The sequence below is a fragment of the Maylandia zebra genome, linkage group LG10 (assembly GCF_041146795.1).
Source record: "Maylandia zebra isolate NMK-2024a linkage group LG10, Mzebra_GT3a, whole genome shotgun sequence".
Classification (NCBI taxonomy): domain Eukaryota; kingdom Metazoa; phylum Chordata; class Actinopteri; order Cichliformes; family Cichlidae; genus Maylandia; species Maylandia zebra.
Genome location: NC_135176.1, coordinates 9,622,129 through 9,649,173, shown reverse-complemented (window position 1 = coordinate 9,649,173; position 27,045 = coordinate 9,622,129). Strand labels below are relative to the sequence as shown.

Here is a 27,045-nt window from a genome sequence, read left to right as displayed (position 1 = left end):
GTGAGATGCAGTGCAGATCAACTCAGGCATGTAGTGCTCAACAGCTCACCCACCAAGGTTGGAACTATACAGCTACCCATCCAGAATTAACAAACTCTTCTCTTTTTTTTCCTTTTTTTTATATCTGTAGAACTGTCAGTCACAACCTCCATCTTCCCTCATACATAATTATATATTCTTTCCTCTAACCTATTTAGCAGCAAGGGGATCACTGAGCTTATTACTAATTCATGCATACTCCTCAAACAAAGAAAAGTACACACGGTCTAAGGTAGAATTTGTTCAGCTAGAACTGCTTACAATGGAATGTCTTCTTTTTGTTAAATATTGCTCTAAGATGGATTGGTCATAGATAGGATCGTGAATGCAAGGTAACACTACGATGAGCATTTCATTTTGATAAAACCTCAAGCACCGGCTAATGAAGTTGTTACTACATGCTGTGCTCTGCCATTTATGAATTTGCAATTCAGAAACAATTCATTATTACAGATCGTTCCGCTGATCAATTAAATGATAAGGAAACAAAGAAAACTGTTTGCTTCGCAATAATTCTGACTGCTTGCATAGGATGAAGACAAATCAGCTAATGGAAAATGCTATAGTGAAGAAAGCCTTCCTTAAAATTGAAAGATATTGAAGCCTACCCTTATGTGATAGCCTAGCTCATTATGCTTGGCCCCTATCTCCTTGCACCCAGAATATGAAGGGATAGTTTAATACCTACATCAAATGGCTGACAAGGTGGATAAGACTCCTCAAGGTCTTGCATGCGCCAAAGAAAGATTCTTGTGCTTACTGGATAAATCGTAGCCTTTTGAATTTCGTTTTCGAAGGGAATGTAGAGTCTACTCACCTTCATGCGGTAATATTTTTGGCTTTTGTTGAGCCAGAAGTGGTGTAGAGCAGTAACATAGGAGCGAAGGTTCCCATAGGATTCAGTCCATTAAGCCGATGGGGGCAGAGATGTGATTCCAGATATTGGAAACTCAACAGTAATCTATCTGACTGCACCTCACACATCCATGAATAGTTTTCAGCAGACTTTTACTGATGAAATTTGTCAATTTTCACAGGCCTTATCCTTTTCAAAAGGAGTGGCACTTATCACACTGACACACAATCAGTTAAAGCATGTGATATTAATGTGGCTGTCAAATCACCAGCCACAGCTGTGAAACAGGTCACATGAGTACAAATACACATTATGTGTATTTGCCACCTGATGTTCATTTTCCCATATATATTTAGACATTATAACTAAACATGCTGCTGCAGTCTATTTGTTAAATGATGGAAGACAGGCTTTGATAAACCTGGCATTTAATACAGTTCAAAACACTAACCCCAAATACCATAACAGTTTCCTTAGTATGCTCTCAAACTCTCTGTTACAAGTAAATAGAAACTTCACCTAGAGGCACATGAAGGGGAGTTGCATAAACATTTGACCTGCCCAAAGTTTGGTTCACCCTGAGTGGAGCATGGATATCTCAGAATTAAACCCCAACAAATCAAGCTTTTGAAATATTTGATTGGTGAACTGATAAACAGTTGTTAGTCCTTAGCTGTCACTGCTTGCATGATAAACCTAACAAAAAAGGGACTTTCAGCATTATGGTTTAATTTTTAAGATTATTCGCACCTTATTACCTGACTAGAGCACTTTGCTTTCAGGGTGGTGGCTTGTGGTTCTCAGGGTATTTCAAAAGCATAATAGGAGGCAGAGTCTTTTCAACTTTAAGGCCCCTCCTCAGTGGAACCTGTCTACTTTCAAGATTAGGCTTAAAACTTAAATTTTATTTTGATAAAGCTTATAATTAGGTCTTGATTAGGTGATCCTGAATCCGCCCTTAGTTACCCTGAAATAAGCCTAGGATGCTGGAGGCTTCATATGATACACTAAGCTCTTCACCTCTGTATATACACATTTAATCATTAGTTATTATTAAACTCTGGCTCTTTTCCACAGTGTGTCTTTTGTCCCATCTACCTCCCCTTACCCCCATCTGGTTGAAGGAGATGGCTCCCCTTTCTGAGCCTGATCCCTGCTGTTAAAAGGGAGTTTTTCCTTCCCATTGTCACATATGGACCACAAATACTTTCCCACCTACAAGCAATTCATAATTTTCAAGTCACCTAACGTGCACGTCATTGGAATGTAGAGGGAGGTATATAACCCAAAGGGAAAACATGCAAACTCACTTCAGGCCTGGGGCCTCCTTGCTGTTTGGTGACAGTGTTTACCACTTACTGCTTGCGCTTTTTAGCAAAGGACACTTTTTACACATTGCTCACCCTGTGGATTTCATTCAGAGATGCAGAAATAATTTATTTACACATAGCCTCTAATATAAAGAATTTAGGGGGGGGGGAAGCGCATTATTAATGTGTGGATGTTCAAGGCTCATGGTGTCAGTCTGAAAGCCGATTCTCCTGCTGCTGTGTGGATTAGACTGTCTATTGAGCACACTTTGAATGCAGCTCTGTTTATGCACATCACTGCTTCCCGGAGATGTGTGATGCTAAAATGCACAAACATTAATCTTGACTCCAAATATGGCAATAATTACAATGAACATTAAGCGCAATTAAACATTTGTACACAAAAAGAAATTAAAAAAAGGTTTGATTTTATGGTAGCAGATGTTATATAGTCACAGTATTATATATGTTTGATATCTATGAGTCAAAGTATGTAATGATAAGGAGATATATAAGAAATGACAACTAGGTAGACGCCGCACATACTGTAAACCAAGTAATAATTTGCTGAGGGACTGGATGCTCCAGTGGGTGTGTTGTTCCACAGCGTCTCATCAATTACATTCCCTGAGAGAAAACACCCGGCTGTTTTCTGTTTCTTCGGATGCTGGGTTTAATGGTGCTTTTCTCAAATGCCTTTGCCAGCCAGTAATTGGTGCAACTTAACGATAATAAGTGCAGTCTTTGTAGTGCAGGGAGCACAGGCTGAATACTGCTTTATTAACTATAAAAAGCCAACTTACGTGTCATGATTGACAACTTTGTTTCTTCTCTTTTGACATCCACTGCCCTCATAGTTTTGCGCCGTAAATGAATGAAAAAACACCACAAATCATAACAGGGTGGCGTTGTTATGAAAAGATAATATTTGATCACTTTCTACTGTTTTTGAAAATTTCATTTCAAAGCATCTGAGCGCTTACCTAGAAGATTAGAAGATTTACTAATTGGCAGTTAAAGGAAACCTGTTCATTGGTTTTGGCATATAAAACCTGCAGTATCTTTTAATAGCCAATTACAGAGCTGATTTAAATCTTTGTTGTCATTTTCCTACCTGGGCTTTCTGACTAAGATTGTACAGGCTCACCAATGGGTTAATAAACCAGTTTCACAATTGCAGTTTACATCTAAAATACATTTGGTGTAATATCTGCCCAGTGATTTTAAAAAATATATTTAGGATGCCATAATTTTAGTGAATTCTGTCTTTTAACGGTTTCTCTCTAGATTCCAGCTGTGCAATGAAGAAGCTGTACAGAACAGGGTACAGTTTGTTTGCATTGCCTGTGTGTATGCCGCAAGGGTGTTGGTTGTTTTTCCTAATCCAGAAGATTGAGACAGGATTGTCAGTTTCCTTACGCCGTGTACCTAGAGAATTTGAGTTGGCATCCATGTCTGTGCTTCCATCTGTCAGTCATTTATTGCATGTCTTACACTTATGACCTTTATTCTTACAGATACGTGGCACAGATGCTGCCGTGTCTCTTTCTCTCGCTTCTTCTCCTGACCACAGACAATCGGGTCTGGCACATGGCGTCGTATGCAGATCAGACTGTAAAGTCAGTGCAACTGGCTCCAGCATGTCAGCAACAGAGAAGTGCAGCACTTGCACAGTCAGCCTCTCAAAGCAGTCATTTTCACAGAGATTTAAAGGGTTATTATGATGCTTGAAGGAAAAGAACCATCCCTCTGTTGTGCACAGTATTTCATCAGAGGGAGCACTCACCAGTGAGTGATAGTGTGTCAGTTAGAAGCCGTGATTGACAGATTATGAAAGCATGAACAAATATGATTTGATAAAATCAGAGGAAACATTGGACTAGAAAATCAAATAGGTATTATCCTTCTTTATATGAAGAGCATCTGAGCTAACTGTACTGATGCACGTCATATGTAGCGTGTGTTTACTTTTTCCCTTTACTGCCAGGCTTAAAAGGATTTACTTAGTATTCACACTATAATTAGAGGAAGAAAGAGTGGAAGGAAAGCAACTGATGAATCAACAATAGATGGTTCAGAGAGCAAGTGCGGCTCAGATTTGTTTGTCGCTTTATTCAGTCATAGTTAGAGACAGGTTTGCAGGACATTCAAAGAGAATTCCCTTTAGATGTTCCTGTTATAATACTACAAAAACATTGCACTAATTTCAGAAGAAAGCTAAAGCTGAGCAGAGCATTAGCTGTCATTGTTTTTGTTATTAGCATAGTGCCACTCCATAGCTTACAGCATCTTTTTTTAAAAATTGGTATCACCTACATAGTTTTAATTCAACCCGACACATCAGTGCTGTTTACACTGAAATTATTTGTCTTTTAATAATTTAATATTAACAAATGAAAAAATAATAATACCAGGTAAATAAAAATTGTGCACCACTCCTGTCATGCACCCCTGTTTTTGTTCAGAAGTAGGATTTCTGTCAGCACAGATGTATGTAACAGGCATGATCAAAGGTAAGAAAAAAAATACATTGCAGTGATCTGGTGTTAGATTGCAGCATGGCCAGTGATATTTAGTCAAAGGCTGTATGATGCACCACAAAGACTGCTTTTAGAGCCCCGCTCCAGGGCTCACGGATTCCCGGCTTATCATGTCGAAAAGTGAGCGTCAGGCCAGTCTGCTGCCTTTAGCCTACTTGGCAGCCTGGTGGCTGTTGCTCATCTGTCCCCAAGCCAGTGTGAGCACATCACCGATCTGGACCAGGATTAAAGGACCTAATACTAACAGCTGTGTTGAGATTAGCCGTGTCAGTATTTACAGTTATTTTGTCAAGCAGTGCACCACACGCTCTGCTCAAATAACGAACTGTGATTTTTGATTTTCCTGGTCTGTTTTGTTTTACATTTTTGCCGCTGGATTCATCGTGAAAAATGACATGTGCTTTTTTGTGTTTAGGGAGGGATATGCGGAGGGATTCAGGGAGCATGGTTTGATGGAGATAGACGGGTTAGATTGCTGTGAAACAGAATAATGCCTGGTTACGTGGATAAACAGAACTTTCTGAAGAGTTGAAAGACGCCAACTCCTTTGTTTTGTTTTGCAAAAATGTACCACAGATGGAGAATGTGAGGGGAAAAATAGAAGACAGAGGATGAAGAGAGACATGAAATTGAAATGTGGATGTCAGCAGCAAGAATGTGTTGATGAACGGAGCAGATTTGTCTTATGTGTGTGTGAGAGAAAGATAGAGGAGTTAGGTGTGATTGTGTTTGCACATGTACCTCCCTGTGTGTGGATGAATATGCTTGTGTGTGTTCATGCAGGAAAGGACGCCCTCGCTCAGCTGAGACCGATCACCCCATGATGAGCTATCACTGGAAGATTGGTCTGATTCTCCATACCTATCTCTCTTTGGAAATGTCATATATGAAAAATTGATGCCATTTTCTGAAGTGGCACCAAAGTCTTTTGTCTCATAGATAGTGCTTTTTAATCTGCTTTATGTGATGGAGGACATACAGAGGGATCATAGGAAGGTACTGCAGGTAGCAGGTATGGATCAGCCACCAACACTTGCTCCCTTCCAGTTGCTGTGTACATACAGAGTATGTAACTGGTGACCTGGGGCTTACCAGAAGGTGTACATAGATGTGATTAACTGCAGTTTGTGGTGAATAATCTCCTAAACTGCTCAAGGGAGTATTTGTATCGAGGCTAGTTGGCTGTGGGAGAAGCTTAAGAATTACTAGGAGATATAACTGGACTCTTATCCTTCCTTGTGCATTTGGGATTTTCACTTTGAAATGCTAAATGAGGTTTTGACTAATACATCAACATTGTGGGCAGCCAGTTTTAGCTCATCAGCTCTATTAAATCAGTGTAAATGTTAGATGTTACACAGCAAAATCTCCAGTGTTAAATTAACACTAGAGAGTGTCTATATGTGTCCACTCCTTTGAGTGTTAAATATAACACTGTTGAGTGTTAAATGAACACTTTTGACAGTGTTGTATTTTTAAAAGTAACCTAGTCAGTTTTCAAGATTTACAATGACTAACACTAAGCAGTGCTGATTTTCTAACACTGGAATATTTCTAACATTTTGAGTTATTTTCCAGTGTTAGAAAATCAGTTAACACTGGAGATTTTGCTGTGTAGGTGTGATTGTGTTTGTACCAAGGAATGAAAAATAAGTTGAATTTTGTCCTGTTCAGTTGATTTTTTTAAATTGATGATTTGTTAAATAGCTTATCTATATTCTAGTCAAAACTCTTAGCTGCGAAGAAATAAGTTTAGGCTTGCTGATGGTGATCTATTTTTATGAGAAATTATTTTTCAATTATTATTTTTTACTTTGATTTTTATTATTATTATAATTTTTAATGAGGGCACAGAATCGATAATACGGTCCTGTGCCTTGTTGAAAACTTGAAGCCCGTAGAAGAGGGTCTATATAGCATTGATAACTCACCTATTGCAAGTTAAAGAGCTTAGCTGCTAGCTTTCTGCTAAGTTTCCCTTGGCTAATTTGAGACACAGAATTCATCTTCTGCCCCATGTTTGTGGTGTTTTGGGAGAATCTCTAATATAGAAGTGTAGTGCACATTTTTGGTTCTAACTAGCAGATATCTGTGTCCGTATATTGCATCCATTCAGTCTGTGGTTACAGTTTGCTAACCAAGCTAAGTCACGTTAGCTTATAACTTGGCATTTTACTCTCTCGTCCAAATCTGACTCCAAAATTTCAAAATGGCCATAGCCAAAACATTAAAATTTACATATTCAGATTCAGAGATGAGACCTGAATGAGAAATGGTACATATTTTACAGGCTATCAGTTTATATTCTGATAGACTGTTATATATCCAGCCTTCATATATATTTGATTAATTCAGTTAATTTTCTCATTTAGAGATCAAAGGTCAAATCCGTGCAATCAAAGTAACAAAACCTCCCATATATCATCAGTTAATGTGTTTGACTGAGATTATCATATTAATTAGTTTTCTTTTTTGTGTTGAATGACAGCTGTAGTTGAGGAGCTGTGCCCTACATAGTTGTTCCAATAATTTATTCAAATTCAATCATATAGTTCTATATATAGGCTACTACTACTATCTCTGGTGGACATCATTGTGCAGGTGCTTAGATCATGGCATCTCAGTTGGATTTTTCTGTTTCTGATATTCTCTGACTTTTTTTTTTTTAGTTCAGTTTTTCCCACATAACTCAAGACAGCTTGGAAATTGCATATATTCTACTGGTATAAACAGAAGACAGTGACCATTCCCAAAGCTGGGACAAGGTTGTAGTGAACAGAAAAGTGAAGAGAAAAAAGTGGTTGCTAGAAAAGATCAAGCCATTTTAACTTTTAAAAGTCTGCAATAGCTTTTCTTTTTACCCTGTGCAGTACTGTGATGATAATAATGATGAATATAAAACACAGCAGGGTGCATAAATTCAGTTAGATATAACTAGTGTCTGCAAGTAAGGTTTCTTCCCCTTGGTGACCACTGCTTTAGTGAAACAAGGCGAATCAAATGTGAGATTCTGATCCCTGACTCATTTTTCCACTCATGTTGTACTTCTTCAAAATATTGCTCTAAGGGTCTATGACACCCATGGTTTTTGAGAAAAAAATATTGTGATTGACCTTTTATATATCTTGCTTTCTTCCATTTTTTTCTCTCCTTTTCTTCTTTCTCCAATAACTAACAGTGAAGTATCAAGGCAGGTTTCTTTATCTTTAGATACCAACTAGAAAGATAGAACACTGGGAAGAATGGGTAGGAATTAAGTCTCGATAAATGCAAATTCACAAACTAAGTCCACACAAAAATATATGAACACTGCTGTACAAACAACAGTGCATCTGGATTTAGCGGTTTATATAGATGAGATTGAAACTGTGACTCTGGAGAGAAGGGAGAAGCAGATTTACATAGGTTACTCTTAGAGATAAAGGAATGTGTTCTTGCGAAGAAATTCATGCAGACAGGAGTAATTAATTATAGATGTGGAAATGTGGTCCGAGGGAATGCTGTTACAGTAACTAGAGGCAAAGCAAGTGAGAGATGAGGGAGTGGGTAATGGGAGGAGGGGTGATTCCTCCTATACCATCCACAACTTCAATTTACTTTACACGACAAGAGAACGGAGGTTAATTAAACATGACAATGGTATCGGGCATTTATTCTTAACCCTTCACGGTGGCTGACTGGTTCCTAACTCAAAGGCCAAAGATTTCATAATGACTGTTTTTATAGCGTGAGGTGTAAACTCTCACTCAAACGTTCCATGGAAAGAAAGGTTACGAGTAAAGATATGGGTAAAATGTGCCCTGTGTTAGTGTGTGTCACATATCTGGTTGAAAAGAGGGGAAAAGTAAAATGTCCTTTTATGGTTAATAATGAAGCTAAGGAGGAGCGTTTAAACAAACAGCAATTCAAAATAGCATTCACTAAATTCTGCCTGTGCTAGCTAAAGTCAAAGTAAAAACTAAATTGCATCTAAAACTCTGCTAAATTTTTGTGTTGCCACAGGCGTACACAGATTTCACCGTTCATCTATTTTCAGCTCTCGTATTGACACTAATTGGTGTTGACACTAATGATGCCAAAAAAGCAAAGCAAAGCGGTGCTAGGGCTGTCTGAACATACTTTTGAAGGCTGCTGACCTCAGTTACTATGTACCTCCTGGTCTTCCCCCTCTATATTTCATGTTGCAAGAATGGAAATAAAATTGGGTCATAATTGGACTTAATAGTAATGTGCACTAATAAGTATAGCTGAATTAAATAAAGATTTTCACATATATATATTTAAGGAGCTGTCAGGAATACAAATTATACTTGGAAAGTGTGTAGAGACACCAATAAGGCTTCAAGCCAATGCAGTCTATTGTTTTCTGCTACATTTGATGTCATCGATACTCTTATACCTTGCAATTATGGCAGAAATTCAAGTGTATATAGTTCTATATTCAGGCTACCGTGTTGTTTATATAAAGAAGGGGGGCTTAATTTACTCATATTGTGTCTTCCTGTTGGGAAGCCAGAACTATAATAGGTAATGCACGTTTGTACTGGGCTGTTAGCCTCAGGGGACATTGTGTAAATGTTCCTCATCTCCCTGCTGATCTTAGTCCTGACTGATTACTGATGACTTTTTTAGGGCACAGACATGCTAAGTTGTTTATTTATTCAAAAAAAAAAAATGCCCAATGCAAATAGCCTTCTTGACTCCATGTTCCCTGTCCCTGTTCCATGAGTGCGTGTCGGCATAACTGTCTTGGTTTCTGTTTCTATCTCTTGAACAGTGATGATGTGTTATGGTCATCAGCACAGTTTGTGATATAGGAACAGGCCAGCTGTTTTTCTGTTTGTTTATGTGTATATGTGCGTGTATGTCAGTGTAGATATTATGCATGTGACAGATATGGGACATCCTTGACTGCTGCTGAGAACATGACATGTCCCTACAGGCTATCTTGTTCAAAAAAAAAAACAACCTCAAGCAAACTTGAAAAAGAAAACAAAAATGTAGTAGACCTCTGTCACAAGAAATGGCACGACTGTAGTTTGTTCGTGGACACTGGATCATTGACTGCAAAAGGCTGTACAATAGCAGGATTTTCCTTATGCTCAAATACAATGTAATCACAGAAATAGAGCTGCTATAACAATTTCTATAAATAAAGGCTGATATGCTGTTTAAACCTGAATGTATAATATGTTGACTGTATGTGTCAAGCTTTGTCTACATGAAGCACCTCATTTCTTCACCGCATCTGTGAGTCCCAAATGGAAATCCAGCCATCTGTTACACACAACAACTCAGATGTTACTATCTTCATCTTTCCTCACTAGTCATATACTTTGTGCACATATTTCTTTTCATTTTGGCTCCTGAGGTATAGCGCTGCTATACCTCAAGCAGTTTATATAACATTGACTCATAAAGGCACTCTAAACACTATATGTTAGGAAATGGGACACAGAATTCTTCCTGTGTTAATTTGCTTGTAATTTAAATATACACAGTCACCATCTGTCACTGTGTATATTGTACAAATGCCTTTTATGATTAATTACTGCTCTGAAATGACTCGACTAGCAGGTCCACAATGATTTTTAAAAAATGTAATCTGCATTTTCTTACATTGACCTGAAAGATTTTTCTCCGATATTTTAAATACGCAGAATAAACCTCCCAATTTACATATCTACATCATTACCTCACCTATCTAGCTATCTAATTGAGCTGCTCTGGGCTAACTTTTTCTAAATCAATTTTTATTCGTTATGGATTCATGACTAATAAAGGCTAAATGCATTTCTAAACAGCTTTAAGTGCAGCTGCTGTTTCTAAATTGTATATTTGAACTCATCTAGTGGTCTGGTATTGTGGGTATAGTAGGTATTTACCTTACAATATGAAGCACTTTGAGGTGTCTGTTGTGATTTGGCACTATATTAATAAAATTGAATTTAACTGATTTTTGCACCATGAAAAAAGTTATCTGCACTAAATTCTACTGCATCTTCTCGAGGAATTTAAAAGAGAACATTCAGCCACCTAAGGTTAATTGACAGCTACTCCCATTAGTCAGACCTGTCTGTGTGAACATTACTTTGTGGGTTTCAAGTGAACATTATCAACCTTACCTATATCAGAGACATTATAAGGACTTTGGCTAAATATAGAATGGCTGCACTGCAATCCTTTTAGTATCCCGGCACGCCTTTTAATTTATTAGCATGCTATGTGAGCCCTGAAATGAGCAAAATATCTCAGTAGTTTTATAGATGGGTGTAGCTAAAATACAAATATCAACATTGCATTTTTTTTTCAGAAGCGATGCATTATGACTAATATTAAGCTGATGTGCATTGTTGGAGATAGACTCTGCAGTAAATGTATGCATGCCTAATGGGTACATGAGACAGCAGTTATACCAGATAATACAGCGTCTAATAAATGCCCTGTCTGTATAGAGCAAGGCATGTTTTGAAACATCACCTGCTGTAAGTTAATAAATACTGCTTTAAATCCATGTACTTGTGACAAAATGGAGATGATTTTCTATTTCTGAGTCATCTGGGCAGCTTGCAAACTGAGCAACATGCATCCAGTACTCAAGTGGGATCTTCACAGATTTGATGTGCTGGTGAAATGCTGTAATGAAATTCAGTTGTAGAGTGAGCCTGTAGAGAGTCTCAAGAAATCAAAACAGTGAGATGGAATATCTCAGAATTTACAACTGCCACATTACCACCCTTTTTCTATTAATCATAGAATGAGCCTCTGTATAGTTATTTGTATTCAGACACTTCTACCTTGTCACATATTTTTACCACCCATTGTGCCACGAAATGAAGCCCATTTACAAGTCACTCTCCTTCTGATTTGATAAATGTAACTGGCAAATGAGTGAGTCCTCTGAATGCCTTGTTTGAATAATTGAGCAGTACTCAATCAGACAACATTAGGCAGTGGTGGCAGCCCACCATCTCAAAATAATTACCATCTGACAACAGCTTACGCATGGATGCTGCCTCCACAGGGGTTCCACATTTAAGATCAACAGATTAACATCACCTTAACCTTATTCCTCGCATAAGTTTGAGTTTAGCACTCACAGAAACCTGCCTAGACCTCTCAGTGGGTGTCACTAATATCTGTGTAGAAATGTTCTTTCCTTGCACAGAGAATAAGTGAGCATGGAAAATTCAGGAAACATACAGAAAGAACAATTTTCTTCTTTCTGCCTCGTGTAAGTTAGTGAATCAAAATAATTTGAAATAGACAGGACGAGTCTGTGTACTGTGACAATCTTATCTCTCCTGTATAAGAAAACAGATTTACTTCAGTGTATCAGAGAGAAAGCAGCAGTCAGACTGCTGGGCTTTATTATTTTTGCTTTATGTATAGTCTGATAATGTTCACAGAATGCCATTTACATAGCACTTCTCTGGTTTTACTCATACACTTTAAGTATCTCACGTCACAAAGTTTAGTATCAACAATTAACCTAACTTAGATATCTTTGGACTGTGTGAAGGAGCCAGAGTAACTGGACACCGACAGGTGATTGAACCAAGAACTTGCTTTACAATGCAGCAGCAGTGCAAACCCCTGCACTACTACGCTGCGCCTTAAAGTGTATAATTTGTAACTGTGCAGCCTTTGTTAATGAGACCAAATTTCAAGTTTGCAGTAGCCCATCATCAAGAAATTGTAAGTTACTCTCTTCCAAAACTATTTAGATAAAACCGATTGTGTGCACCATTCATGGCAAACCAAAGTAAATCAAGAGATAAATTGTTATTTTAAATCATGTGTGGCATCACAAGTAAAAATAGCCCAGAGACAATAGGTACAGTGTATCAGAATGTAACTGCTAGTTATATTCAGTTACCACAGAACATTGCTATTAATAATGGGAGTAATTGATACACAGATATTTGCTGCCCAGCTACTAGCACACAAGCACTACAATGTAATCCATCCATTATACAAATTTACCTCTGCCTCTTCCACAGTCTCGATATGTTCAAGCAGAAGCCTAGGCCCAGTAGAGTCTTTTATTATTTCCTGGAGAGTATTATCAAGTGTGTATTAGTTAGAAGGGTGTTTAGTGTTACTGTTTAGATGTATTAATGTATTTATTTGAATGATATTTACTTGCATTTGGGGAATTGTCAATATAGATAGACGTTGTAAATTGCTTTGGAAGTGCTTTTTATGTGGATATTGAGCATTTTTGTGTGTGTGCAAGAAACTCTTTCTTTATCTGGTATGCACCAGATAGGATTAAAGTAGAGTAGAGATTATGTTAGTTGCATTTTGAATTGGTGTCTGGCTAGAGGGTTTGGCTAGAAATATGTTTTCTTGTGTTTTTTGGAAGAAGAAATAAATGTGCTTCATATTTCAAAACTCCTCTTGGACTTGTGACCTCCACATTTCGGCTCTTGGCTGCTCGACCAAGCTCACACTGAGACAGGGAGAATTTGGTACTTTAGATTTAGATACTGTATAGCTGCAAGTGGCTGATAATGGATTAGTATCTGACACCAGACATCATGCCTAGAATATGTTTCTTTTTTATGGTATTGCCAGCATAGTGTGACAGTTATAAACTCCACCATTACATTAAACCAGCAACCTTTGTTTAAGACAGACTGCCTTTTCCCCTGACTTACTTCTTGTAATTGGGTTTTCACTTCATCTTCAACTAACTGGTTTTCCAGTTATTCCTGTGTGTTTCACGGTCTCTTGGGACAAGCTGTTAGAGAAGCATCTCTGATGTGACAACACAAAAACAGGAAAGCAGTTGTGTGACTGGATGAGTGCAGTGTTGCCTTCATGGAATGGGTCAGTAAGCGTATAGTACAACGTGACAGCCAGCTAGGCATATGTCTGTGCCAAAGTAGTGTCTGCGACTGAGGCTCGTTTACTCTAGCTACTGGATGTGATTGACAGTTAGGCCAAAGGGCTGTTGGCTCCTTCCTGATTTGCTTTTTCACTAGAGGTGTCCTCTGGGACTTGGAATTCATGTTACAGTATATCAGCAGAATGGCTTATGGCAGTAATGTGGATGAAAAGCAAACACAGGCTATCATCTAGTGTGGGATATGATAAAGTGCTCTAGTTTTTCATTAATTCATCTCACTGAAAATTAGAAACAGCAGAATTTTATTAAACAACAGACAGTTATTTAATTTGAAAACTTCCCTTTATTCATTTATTTATTTTTAATTTTGTAAATCATCATTGTTGCCATACAGCACACTTTGTAATTTAAAACAGGCCTAGAGCAAGACTTGTTAAAAAAATAAATAAATAAAAGACGTCAAAAGCTGTTAATGTAAAGAGGCAACAGCTCATTGCATGAACCAGATCATGATATCTATTTTTAACTGTTATTTCAGTGATGGCTTACAGTACAGTCAATCCTGTGGTTAGTTAAAAAAAACAACTAGTTTTAAAAATGATATGTGGAAAACAACTGTGACAGAAGTGGGGAGTTTTTGAAGCATTAACCTTTAACTTAGCAGCGGCTATCACATACATCTGTTCAAAATGCATGGTTTTTACAGGGACTGCTTGACAATCCTTGATGTTTCGGATCCTTTGAACACACAAAATCAAGAGCAGATATCCCTGCCGTGGGTAAATTAAAATGTTGACAAGAAAGGAAGAAAGGAGAATGTGCTCATGAATGGCATTCTAATGAACTACAGCTCCCTAGACAGAAAATTAGAATAAACAAGGCATATTTTTTTAACCACCATACTTCATCCAGGTGTCATAGCATATCATGTCAGTGTATAACTTCAGGTATAACGTGAGCATCTCTGTTAAAGATGTTGTTTTGAAACAAATTTTTATCCTTAGTTCTAAATCTGGCCTTGTTCCTGCTCCTGTGTTTTTTCATAGACATCCACCAACAGAGTCTGATCTAATTGGTATCCCCACTCACTATTTGCACTACCTCTCCTAACTCCTATATGCAGTGTTTCAACTTCTTTTTAATAAACCAAAGTTTGACCCTGTGTCTGCTGAAAAATTCAGGCCCATTACCAACCGTTGTTGTCATCCAAGGTCTCAGAAAGAGAAAAAATAAATAAATATTTTATGTCAAGAAATATTACAGGAAATGAATGTATGAATGTAATGAATTTCATAAAACATTGAAAATCATCGATTTTGTATAAGAAAATGTTCAATAACTGTTTGAATTATTTAAGAGTCCGCTGTGCAGCCTTTGATGCAGCTCGGTAGTGTTTTAAAGTAAACACAATAATGAATTGGAGAGTGACTATTTTCAATCATCTCAAGGTGCCTGATTTCACCATAGCCATAACACACCGACGCCTAATATCATTTTGAACCATAGTATCCATTTTCATGAACTTTCATTAGCAAGTGAGTAAATAGTAAGTTCTGGCTATTAAACTCATGTTTTTACTGGGCTGCTTTTGGAGTATTCAAAATTCACAGAATATGAATTTTAATGAATTAGGGACCCAGTGAATTTCAGGCCAGTGTGTACTTTACTATCAAAGTTTTCTAGAAAAATTAGTAGTTTTAAAGTGCCGGGATAATTCATGGTACCCTGAGATTGAACCTGCTGAGTGTGTTTAGTTCGAGGAGGATACTGTGGTGTCCAGCACTAGCCCATTAGCTGTGGAGCCTTGCATCCCGTAGGCTGTAGGTGACCTCATGGAATCAGGGTTGTTTTGTGTAGATTCTACTCAAAGGATAACATTGCATTGTAGCAAGATGATCAAAGTTTTTCACCTCACCCAATCAGGTATTTCAATGTTGACCTGATCATTGCTAGTATAGAGTCACATAGGCTGATGTCTATGTCCGTATGCCAATGTCTTTTGTGCACTTACCAGAGTGTAGCTCACTTGCTTTTATCAGGTACTTTTACACTGAGTGATTCAGCCTCAAGTAGTCAGACTTATTACAGTTTAAATTTTTAATGCATGATCATTTACTTTACTTCTTATCTAGACTTGCCTGTTTGTGTGTCTTTAATAGTTGTGCTTTGCTTTCATGTCTCTTTCTGTGTTTTGGTGTGTCTTTCCTTTGCACATTGTACCGCTAACCCCACCTAGATATATACATGGTGTTGCATTTATCTGCAGAGCCCATACATTCAGTATGCCCTCAGAGTGATGACTGTATTATCGGAGACAGATGGGCGATTGTCTCCTGCGACAGTCTACTTGACAGAATTATCTTTGAACTCTTAAATTACAAAAAAAAGAGTCATAGAGTTCTGTTAGCCTGTGGCAGCTCAATCTTAAAGGTAATTTTTGGTTCACATAATGGAACAGCTGAACTTGAATGAAAATTTAAACTAGTGACCTGAAGTAGATTTTCTTAAAGAAATGGTAACGACCCTTGCTCTCTTTTTTTATATTTCTAAGTGTTGCGTGATGACTTCAGGCAGAATCCACAGGACGTGGTTGTGGCAGTTGGAGAGACTGCCAGTTTTGAGTGTCAGCCGCCACGTGGGCATCCGGAACCAACCACCTTCTGGAGGAAAGATAAAACTCGTCTTGACCTCAAGGACGACAGGATCACAGTAGGTTAATTCCCTTAGGGAGGGGACTCCTTTGCTGCTTCAGGACCTATACACTAAATCACATACTCAGCTACTCACATTAACCCGGAACTGTCACGGGGGTAAAGGACTTTGTATTGAACCGGTTCATTCTAGTTACAGGTGCCTTTTCTTCCTCAGGTCCGTGGAGGAAAGCTGACCATCTCAAATACCAAGAAGAGTGATTCAGGGATTTATGTCTGCGTGGCAGCCAACATGGTTGGGGAGAGAGATAGTGAAAAAGCTCAGCTCTCAGTTTTTGGTAAGAAGTCTGACACGCACATATGCTCGGTTCAGAAAATAATAGATCATAGCTTTTTTTTTTTTTTTTTTTTGCCACCTACATCATTTAACCAGTATATCAAAAGTAAATTTCGCCTCTGTATTATCTTTCCTGCCGACATCCAGAAAGACCAGTGTTTGTGCAACGGCCAGTGAACCAGGTGGTCTTAGTTGACGAGAGCGTAGAGTTCAGGTGTCAAGTCCATGGTGACCCGCCGCCTGTGCTGCGATGGAAAAAAGAGGATGTGGATATTACTCGTGGCAGGTGAGGACTGTGACTGAATGTGTTTAGTGCACGTCTGTGTGCCATGTGCGCGTTCGTGTTTGTGTGAATGTGTACCGATGCTAAAACGATAATAGATAAATGTTTGAGGAGAGCTAATGAGTCCCATCAGGAAAAGAAGTTTTAACATACTGTATTACTCATGGGAGACTTTAATTAGTCTGTCAAAAAATTATTTATTAGCTGCAGAGAATCTCATTTTTTTGCTGTTTGAACTCCTCGGCCAAAAAGCACATGAATGTCTGTCCTTTTGTTCTTTTTACTAATGCCAGCTTTGTACAATTCAATTGTGGCACAAAAGGCACTAAAAGAGATGGAAACACAATAGGATCCTATATACTGTCTATAGTATAAAGGAAAAAAACTACAATAGCCTAGTAACTGGATATTCAGCTGTAATGGTGTTTATTTAATCATGTCATGTTTTAATCCAGTTTATGGTAATTTTGCAATGAATTGCATTATAATATGTAGTGTTCCTGCGATTTGTTCCACACATTTAGATCACATCATATGCATATGCGTGTATCACATAGGAGTATTCATTTAAAAAAGTTATTATTAGCCTATCATTGTTTGTCTTGTGCTTTATATGCTTTAAATATATGATCTCTGTATAGAAACAGTGTGATTCAGTCACTACATTTCTCTAACTGAAGTTTGAAGTCTGAAGACTGATAAATTGTCATTGTCTGAAGTATGTAACTTACATCAGCTCGTCATTTCAGGCATTTCTCAAGGACTTTACAAGATGTGATATGAATCAGATTTTTATCACAAACTGTAACAGACAATTACATTTAATTAAATTTAAAAAAAAAACAACCATGGCAAGCATTCTGTCTAAACTATTTCATTATAAATATTATCAGCCTATCAGCGAGTACAGCTCTAGGTACACTGCAATTATGCTAATTGCAACAGCAGTCTATAGTTATGACTGTTTAACTAGTTTATTTGTTTCTCTGAACTGCTTCTGAGATTCAATTTTGCAGCTGTAATGCAAAAATAATTATAGTTTTTGTTCTTGGAGATGTTTTCAATTACTTTTGGAGCTGCTTCGAAATTAATCAGCTATATTAGTTAATTAAAGCATTGAAGGGTATGTTTTCCTTAGCTGAAACATAGTAGTTCATCTTTTTTATACAAAAATGTGATTATTCATGTCGAAATGAATGCTGTTTAATGGCTTTATTTTTAAAAAGAAATAAACATGGTGTAAGCCATTAACACGCTATAAAGTGCCTCTGTGTTAGATTATATTTTGAGTTAGACTATAACAACTGATTGCCGCCCTATGTCTGGCAGTCTGTCTGCTTACCTATGTTATGCCCTGTACCTCAGTACCCCCTGACTCCAGAAACATGTCCTACTTTCAGGCCTACCTCGCCTCACTTCCCTCCTTCAACTTCTTTCATTCTTTTCCGAAACCCACCAGCCTCTTGGGAAGTCTGTATCTGGGTCAGGGATGTGCTGTGAATGGAGTCCTCACCAGACTCTGGACAGACCCCACAACTCCCATCGATATTCCGCCCACACCCTTTGGAAGAGCTATTTCTGATGTGACTTTTTCTCACCCCTTGTGCCATTTCTCTGCTCGACTTGTCTCCCATCTTTGAATCAGTATGGCTGGCTAGACAATTTCACAGGATCGCTCACGCCAAAAGGGACCCGAGAGAGGGAGAGCCCGACTCCTTGCTCCTTTACTCATTCTGTCTGTAGCCCCTATGAGGCACTTATCTAAACTCTGGTAGCTTAGATGTTTCTCTCACTCTAACTTCAGTGATGCTGACTTACAGTATGCTGCACTGGTGGATACACACTGATGCATGGAACATCTCTATGAATTAGTCATTTCTTACTGCTCAGCTCATTCATCATACTCTGTTTGTCAGACTATGCCACTCCCTTATTCTCAGACTGTTTGTCTATCTCTTCCTCTCTCTCTCTCTCTCTCTCTCTCTCCCTCTGCCTTTCTGTCTTTTTTCGTTGCTCTCTTCCACACTCATACACTTAGACACACACACACGTAAGTATACTGCACAGCCCACACCACAGTGGGTGGTTCGTCATTATAAATATTGAAAAAGTGGAACAGTCAGGGTTCCAGCTGAAAGCACCTTTCATTTTGCCATGCATTCATCGCAATATAATTACTTCCCTTTTTCTAGCACTGTAGAAATTGCCTTAGAAAGTCTGCCTGTAATGTATCAAAAAAAAGGACACAACCCTTTTAAAGCTTCCATCTAAAACATCACACGGTAGTTTATACAACAGCAATTTGATATCATTGTTTGTTTGTTGTTTTTACACTACACTTTAAACGTGAGATTTTTAATTTGCATATAACCGTTATCATGCTTCCAGCTTTATTAAATCAGCTGGGAATGTTACTTGACTTGCTGTCACTGTTCCTCTCTGTCACCAGGTATGACATTAGATATGAAAAAGACGACTTCCTTTTGAGGATAAAGAAAGCATCAGTGATTGATCAGGGAACCTTCACGTGCCTCGCAGAGAACCGTGTGGGTAAAGCGGAGGCCTCCGCCTATCTGACTATCAGAGGTGGGTAACTGGTTGTGGACTCACACTTGGCAAAGCTCATAACCCATCCCTAATATTTTTTTTTTTGTATCTCCCAAAGCAGGCCACAGGACAATCAGTCCTTTATTGCCCACTTTATGAGCATTATTGCCCCCCTGCTGAAAGGCTAGGCCTGGCCTCAGCTTTTCTTTCATACAGTGGGCTGATGTAGTTGATTGCTCTAGATCTCCAGCTAGGCGCCAGATATGAACAATCTTACCAGCTTTAAGTGAACTTTTATGACCTCTCCTGGGGGGCTAATTCTCCATCCAGCCACTCACTCCATATTTACACCTTATCAGTGGGAAGAAGCTGTTTCATCTTTGAAAAGCTCAAGCAAAAATTAAGCCAAATTCAGACCAATAACATTATCTCCGTTTTTCGTTTTTCTCTTTCCTTCTTTTTTTATGCATGAAAAAACATTGTTGACAGAGCTAAAAGGGGATACTCATTTGCATACACTCCACATATTTGTTCCTGGACTCTACTGATGTAGCTTCACGTGACTCAAACATCAAAATAATCCTTATTTTTCTTGTACTTGTCCTTGGTGTATTTTCTCCGCTGCCTAAAATGAGTTGGTTTAGCTCTCCTTCCTTCACTTTAAGCCAACTTTCTTTTTTTTTTTTTTGTGTGTCCCGTTTGGATCTTTAGCCATCAGAATTGTTGTCTTAAGGCCAAGAAAGATGCCAAGCGGATTTATTTTACCAAGTGGATCATCATGGCCTTGCCATATTGGTCCATTTGATTGACCTTTATTATAATTATGAATTTATTTTATTTTCAGTTGCTACAAACGGGACAGACATGACTGGGGGATAGGACAGGGAGAAAGAATGAAAGAAAGAGAGGGAGAGAAAGAAAACCAAAGGGGAGAAGAGACGGTGAGAAGGGGGAGAAGAAAGAAAGAAAAACAAACAAAAAAAAACAAAACTCCTGGGTCACCTGTATGGAGAAAAAAAACAGAAGAGAAAGCAAACAACAAAGAGCAACATAATAAAAAAAACGACACCATCACAATAAACTAGCTAGCAGTAGATAACAGTAGATACTAAATAATAAACGATATTGTGCAGCACGCAAGATAGACAGCGCACAATGTGCTTTGAGGCAGCAGCCAAGAAAGCTGTAGTCCGCGTCTGTGAACACCCGTGTGTACACCTGTGTGCATACCTGTGTGGATCAGCATGCTTGCTTTCCAAAGGTTTCTCCATGTAACGATCTGCTAGGGAGTGTGGGGAGCCACAGCCCCTTCCTCCAGGGTATGAAGCAGGTATGGAGGAGATCAAAACTCCAGACATTCAGAGGCCCCCAGAACACAAGAGACCAAGGAAGACCAACAGAGGGGCAGCCGCGCCACTGTCCCAATAAGAGCTGAGGAGAGTCCCAGATGAGGGCTCACTCAGCAGCCGCGGAGCAGAAGCCAGGGGAGTTGCAGTGACGCGCCCGTGAGCTCCGCCGGCAGCCAGCTGTGCCTGAGTGACCGAGCCCCAGGCCGAGAGGCCGGGGCACCCCACCTCCGAAGTGGCCCGAGCGAGCCCCAGGCTCCAGGCCCCGATAAGCGGCCGCCAAGGAGTGAGCCGGTGTGTACCCGGACGCCCACCCCCAGACACAAAGAACCACCAACGCACCGACACCTGAGGGAGTCCGCCACTGGCAGGGGAAGTGGTGGTGGGTGGAGATAGGCCTCCAAACCTTGGAGGGCCTGAGATGTCCCCAGAGAGGTGGCGCCTGACACCCAACCTGACATATAGACACAGACATACAGGCACACACATATACAAACATCCATTCCCACCCTCATGCTCTCATATGCACTTACTCCACACTCAACCAACATGAAGACAGACATAAAGAGACGCTGTACACACAATCACACTCCCCAAGCGTACTCTACGAACCGGGTCTAGGTACCCTTGCCCCTGGAGGGGAGAACTGCACCCAGACCCAGGTGGTGTTACCCTTTTCCCTGCGGTGGGGAGAGGCAGACCGCCCCGACTCCGCAGCAGCAGGGAGGCCCCACACTCCAGACCGCAGTCGGACGGCCAACTCCTCCTAGCCCCCCCGCTCCAGCAGGCCGCAGAGAACGGGGGTGAGAGAAGACTCCAAACCTCCCTCCACCCGCTCATTGTAGTGTTGATGCATGTGTGTTCTAAGGTGCATTTAAAACCCAGGAGGGCATGGAGCTACCTGCCAGAGAGCAGCAGGTAAGCGCATAGTCCCTCCTGCTAGCCCTCAATGTCTACGTGTATTCAAAATTGAGAGGTGGGCAACGACGCCAGGGGTGAGGTGTACACCCTGATGGTAATTTGGACTCCGTGTATCGTGCCCACCCCCAAGATCCTATATGTATGTGTAATGAGAGTGTGAGTAATGTGAAGGTCTAAGTTGTGGGATAAAATTGACGCAGAGGCAGCCAGAAGGGGACAGAGGGGGGGGTAGCCTCCTCTGCACCCCTACTCCAAGGCCCTGCATGTGTGGGTGGTTGTGGTGGAGCGGGAAAAGGGAGGCAGCTGGAGATGGGGAGGGAAGGAAGGGAGGGGCAGGTGACCCCTCCCTGGGGCCAGCTCCCCCGCTGACCCCAGTAGGCACTCCCATACTCCGCAACCCGTCAGGGAAAGGGGGCCCAGGCCCATCCAGATTGGGGCCCAGCGCAGCAGCGCCCCCCGGCCCCACAGCCAACTTTCTTAACGAAACGTAACCAAAAAGGTTTGAATGGAAGGCGGATGCTGTGTCCACAACCAGACCTGTGTGTCTGAATTAACCATATTAAGATTATCTGCGCTAAATGACATCACACAAAAAAAGCCTAAAAACAAACAGTTATGGAGGTCTAAAGTCTGAATTATGGATTCAAAAGGATTACATTACCTCAGCACATATTCTGACCTTCTTATTTTAAACTTTGGACATGTTAAATGTCAGCTGACACTTTGATGATAGAACAGACTGTATGTATGACAGAAGAAAGGAAACCAAGTGCAGCTTATTTTGAATCACCTAAAATTATCTTCTTAATTATCTTAACTTCTTAACAACAAATGCATAGAAAACACAGCATAATGTACACAACATATCTCATCTTTAATCAGCCCGCTCTCATCAATGATCCATTTCATTTACATGACTTTTAATCTACCAACAGATCTATTAAGTTTGCAAGTCTGTTAGTCTTAAAGCTGATAAATCATTAGCGATATAACTGTTCAGCAGTTTTTTGCCATCAGTTTCTTATCTCACAAACACCAACAAGGTACTATTTCCTTAAGGTCCACGTGATTTTTACCCTCCCTGTCCCTGAGTTTCATGGATGGAAACCCAACTCCATCTCATTCATCTCTGATTTTCATTAATTTCTTTTTTTTTTCTGTCCCTCTGTTCTACTCCTCTGCTTTCCTTCTCTCTGTGTTGTGTGTAAATCTCACTCACACCATTGTTGTGTCATCAGCTCGCCCCGTTGGTAAGTAAGAGCTGATCCCATTGTGCATGCGCTGCTCTTTGTTTTTAATCACACACCTGTTCAGTATGCATGTACCGTTGTGGCATTCCACAAACGCAACCATCAAACTAATTTTAGACATGCATATATAGGTTGTTTTAGTCAACCACTGATTTATTCCCGCAGTCCTTAAATTTACCACGTCACTTTAAAAAGAAATAAAAGGAGTTACAGATATGTGAGATGTGCCTTATTTAGAAAAAAATGAAGATATATGGGCACTCTAATGAGTTATTATTAAATATTCTGATACTTTGGCAGCTGGATTTAGCTCATTTTAGCTGTATAGCTTTTCAGTGAGTAAAACCCAGTGCATGAATCCCTTTAATTAGCAGCTGGACATTCAGTTTATGGATTTTACTTTGAAAGTTTAACTGGAGTCCTGTTAAAAACACAATCAGAATTCTGTAAAATTGCTTTGCAGTTGTTTTATGTTTTCTTTTGCCTTTAAACTCAGAGGCACCTCAGTTTGTGGTGCGTCCCCGTGACCAAATAGTCGCTCAAGGACGAACAGCAACCTTTCCCTGTGAGACCAGAGGAAAACCTCAACCCACAGTCTTCTGGCAAAGAGAAGGGAGCCAGGTAAGGATAAAGACTGTGATTTGAACGATATGTACTTATTTTTATTTTTTAGTAGGGTGGTGTGCGTGTCTCTTTTAGGCTTGCATTCCTATACAGGCATCGATTCCACAGCTATCATAATAATTTTTCAAAAAATGGTCAAAATCTGACTACATGGAACAAGCCAATGGAAAGCAGTGCGGTTCTGTTCCACACGCATATAATGAAGTGGTCATTTATCATCAATCTACACTGGTCTGACTAGCCAATTCACTTAGCAAGAGACAATGTCATGTACTGCATTAGAGTCATTAGACATAATGAAAGCAGGCTAATGTCCTTTCCTGCCCATCAGCTTGTCTGCCTAGGGTGCAGAAATGGACAACGCTGATGCCTCAGTTTTATGACCATGACTTCAGGTTATCACAGTAGAATTAGCACTCTTGTGGTAAACAGCTATTCAGACCTTGTAGGAAAGAGACATTGACCCACTTTTCTAACCGAATTGTACACAGGGGAGTGAATATTCAAGTATATTGAAAGCATGTGTTGATGTTGTTTTGGTCTGAAGAATCATTTTGAAATAATTAATAATAACTATAACTATCAGGAATAGTGCGTATCATCATATTCGACCACTGGGGAGCTAAACACGTGACCCGAGCATTGTCAGAACACTCACTCAGTCCACTTAATTACATGAACATGATTAGCTGCTCTTTAACACAGATATCTAATCTAATCATGTCAACAACTCAATGCATTTAGCCTTGTAGACATGGTCAAGATGACCTGCTGAAGTTCAAGCCAGGCTTAAGAATGGGGAAGAAATTAGATTTAAGTGACTTTGGCATGGTTCTTGGTGCCAGACAGGCTGGAATAGCAACAACACCCTGATCTATTGGGATTTTCTTACACAACTGTCTCTAGGATTTACAGAGAATGATCCAAAAATATCCAAAGAGTGGCAGTTCTTTGAGAAAAAAATGCCTTGTTGATGTTAGAGGTCAGAGTAGAATAGCCAGACCTCTCCCAGCTGACAAGGAAGGCAACAGTTAGTCAGATAAGGTTGTTTTGTTACAATTGTTGCAATTATACAGAAGAGCATCACTGAATGCACAACATTTTGAATCTTGAAGCAGGGTATAGCAGCAGAAGACCACATCAGAGAAATGCAAAACTGAGGCTACAATTTTCACGGGCTCAACATAGTACAATTTTGGATAACACTGGAATTCCATTGTCTGGTCTAATGAGTGTGAATTTCTGCCTGGACAGCTAGCTTGTATGGTCAGAATTTGGCATAAAAAACATAAAAGCAGGATCCATCCTGCCTTGGCTAAGTAACTCAGGCTGCAGGTGTAATGGTGTGTGAGGTATGCTCTTGACAAACACCGGGGCACTAAGTACCAATTGAACATTGTTTAAATGTCACAGCCTACCTGAGTCTGCTCGCTGACCATGTCGACCCTTTATGACCACAGTATACCCATCTTCTGATAGCTGCCTCCAGCAGGATGCTGGAACATTAAACATAGTTCACTGTACTCAAATGGCATCCACAGTAACAAGATCTCAATCCAACAGAGCTCTTTTGCAGTGTGGTTTAACAGGAGATTTGTGTCATGGATGTGGAGCTGACAAATCTACATCAACTGTGTGATGCTATCGTGTTAATATGAACCAAACCTTTGTGCTACTAAACAAGTACATCATCTAGTGTATTTACATTTCTCCCCACTGTCCCTCCCAATAGGATCTTCTTTTCCCCAGTCAGCAAGCACAAGGAGACAGCCGAGTGTCTGTGTCTGTGAATGGAGAGTTGACCATCTCTCCTGTACAGCGCTCAGATGCGGGGTACTACATCTGCCAAGCCCTCACTGTGGCCGGAAGCATCATGGCCAAGGCCCAGCTTGAAGTAGCAGACGGTAAGACGAGAGTAGATATAGCAGACACCATCCTCACAGAGAGAGAAAATGTTTACCTATGAAGGAAAATACCACTTATCGAGTTATGCAATTTATATATACACAGTTCAGCTGGATTAAAGAGCAAATAGGATAAAAGAAAGATGAGAGATGTTAAAGAAAACTTTGCTTCCTGAAGTTACAGTGATTTTGCAATGTTGTGCAAAGTATATCAGCATAATAACATTGTGCATAACTTAAGAGTCTCATCAATGTTTATTATTTTGATGGGGCACATATAGCTTATAACATTACTCAAACACTGAACACCACTGTATCAAAGATAATTTATCTGCCCACATTTACTGGCAAAGATACATCTGTATCTTCTAAAAGCCAGCCACTGATAATGAACCTTTCCATTTGCACCTTACTTTTTTAAAGACTGAAAACATGTAAAATAAAATGATCTACTTCATGGAGAGATGCAATGCTTCTTTTTCTTTTGACAAAGCTTTAATGTCAGCATTAAGTGCTGAGCTGCTGCCAGCTGGGAGCTGTTTATGCCCTTCTCCCCATTTGTTTCTTGGCTTTTTCTCCCACACATTATTAAATTAGCATCTGTTGAAGTGTTTTTTTTGGAGAGCAAATGACTTCTGTTCTGTCACTCAGAGGAGATGGATAAATATCAAAATGTAAGGTGTAGAGCGCAAGGGATAGGATAAATTCCTTTGACTTATGGCTGAAAACAAAGATGGATAGAGTTGGCGTGACGCCTGGGATGTTTGGAAGCTTGAATTGTATCGTTTTGTAGCATGCACTAAGCTTGTAAGATCAGCTGCCATACTGTATGTGTCCACTAGATTAGGATTTTCTGAAGTGCTGGTTTCTCTAATATGCCATAAATGTGTGAGTGTAAAAGTACTTTATAACTATGTAAGTATAGCTATAACTTTAGCTATTTTTTTAGCTGTGATGTTTGATTGAAGAGTACCAACCTGGACCAGCAGTGTAGAAATTGATATTCTTATGCATAATCAGTAATTAGTGTTTTGATACAGTTCAATAAGTAGCAGCAGGGACTAATACTGGAGAGTGTTCTCTTGCATCCCTGTAACAACCTTGGAAAGCAGTATTGTAATTTTTACTTTTGTCACCAAGGTTTGTGAGTATGATTGCATTTTTCACAGAGCAGACTAAATCAGGAACAGCAATATCATATTTTTGTTTATACCGTAATCACTTGGGATAATGAGAGCGTGCTCTACAGCAAATGTAATATTAGAAAAAGTTTGCTAGAGCATCTTTTGTTAGATAATACATAAACTAATTTTGTGTTGAACTAGAAAAAGTAATAATGGCATCTTCCCATTTATTTAATGTTCACATTTACATCTAAGTTAAACCTTAATATATACTTTCCAACAACACAACGTGATAATATTGCCATATATGTGCAAACAATTTAGCTCTCTGAAAATCACATGCGGTTCTGCTTACTGTACACTATGCTGCGCCTAGTTGTACCTGATTTTTCTGTTATTCTGCTTGAGTTGCTGTATTGCTCATTGTCCTGAAGGAGGTGTGATGAAAGATAAGGCAGG

At 39.5% G+C, this 27,045-nt stretch overlaps 1 protein-coding gene across 3 annotated transcripts in view; it reads left to right on the top strand.

Moving 5' to 3' along the window:
- Positions 1-27,045, top strand: part of LOC101480017 (roundabout homolog 2) — an 83,453-nt gene that overhangs the window by 30,216 nt on the left and 26,192 nt on the right. For 2 of the 3 annotated variants that reach the window (XM_012920784.3, XM_076889012.1), the window contains 7 exons: positions 16,151-16,308; positions 16,468-16,588; positions 16,735-16,873; positions 19,320-19,456; positions 22,923-22,934; positions 23,431-23,555; positions 25,291-25,462. In XM_012920784.3, the coding sequence (XP_012776238.3) occupies positions 16,151-16,308; positions 16,468-16,588; positions 16,735-16,873; positions 19,320-19,456; positions 22,923-22,934; positions 23,431-23,555; positions 25,291-25,462 (864 nt within the window). The remainder of the gene's footprint in view (positions 1-16,150; positions 16,309-16,467; positions 16,589-16,734; positions 16,874-19,319; positions 19,457-22,922; positions 22,935-23,430; positions 23,556-25,290; positions 25,463-27,045) is intronic. The other variant, XM_014408600.2, reaches the window with a different exon arrangement.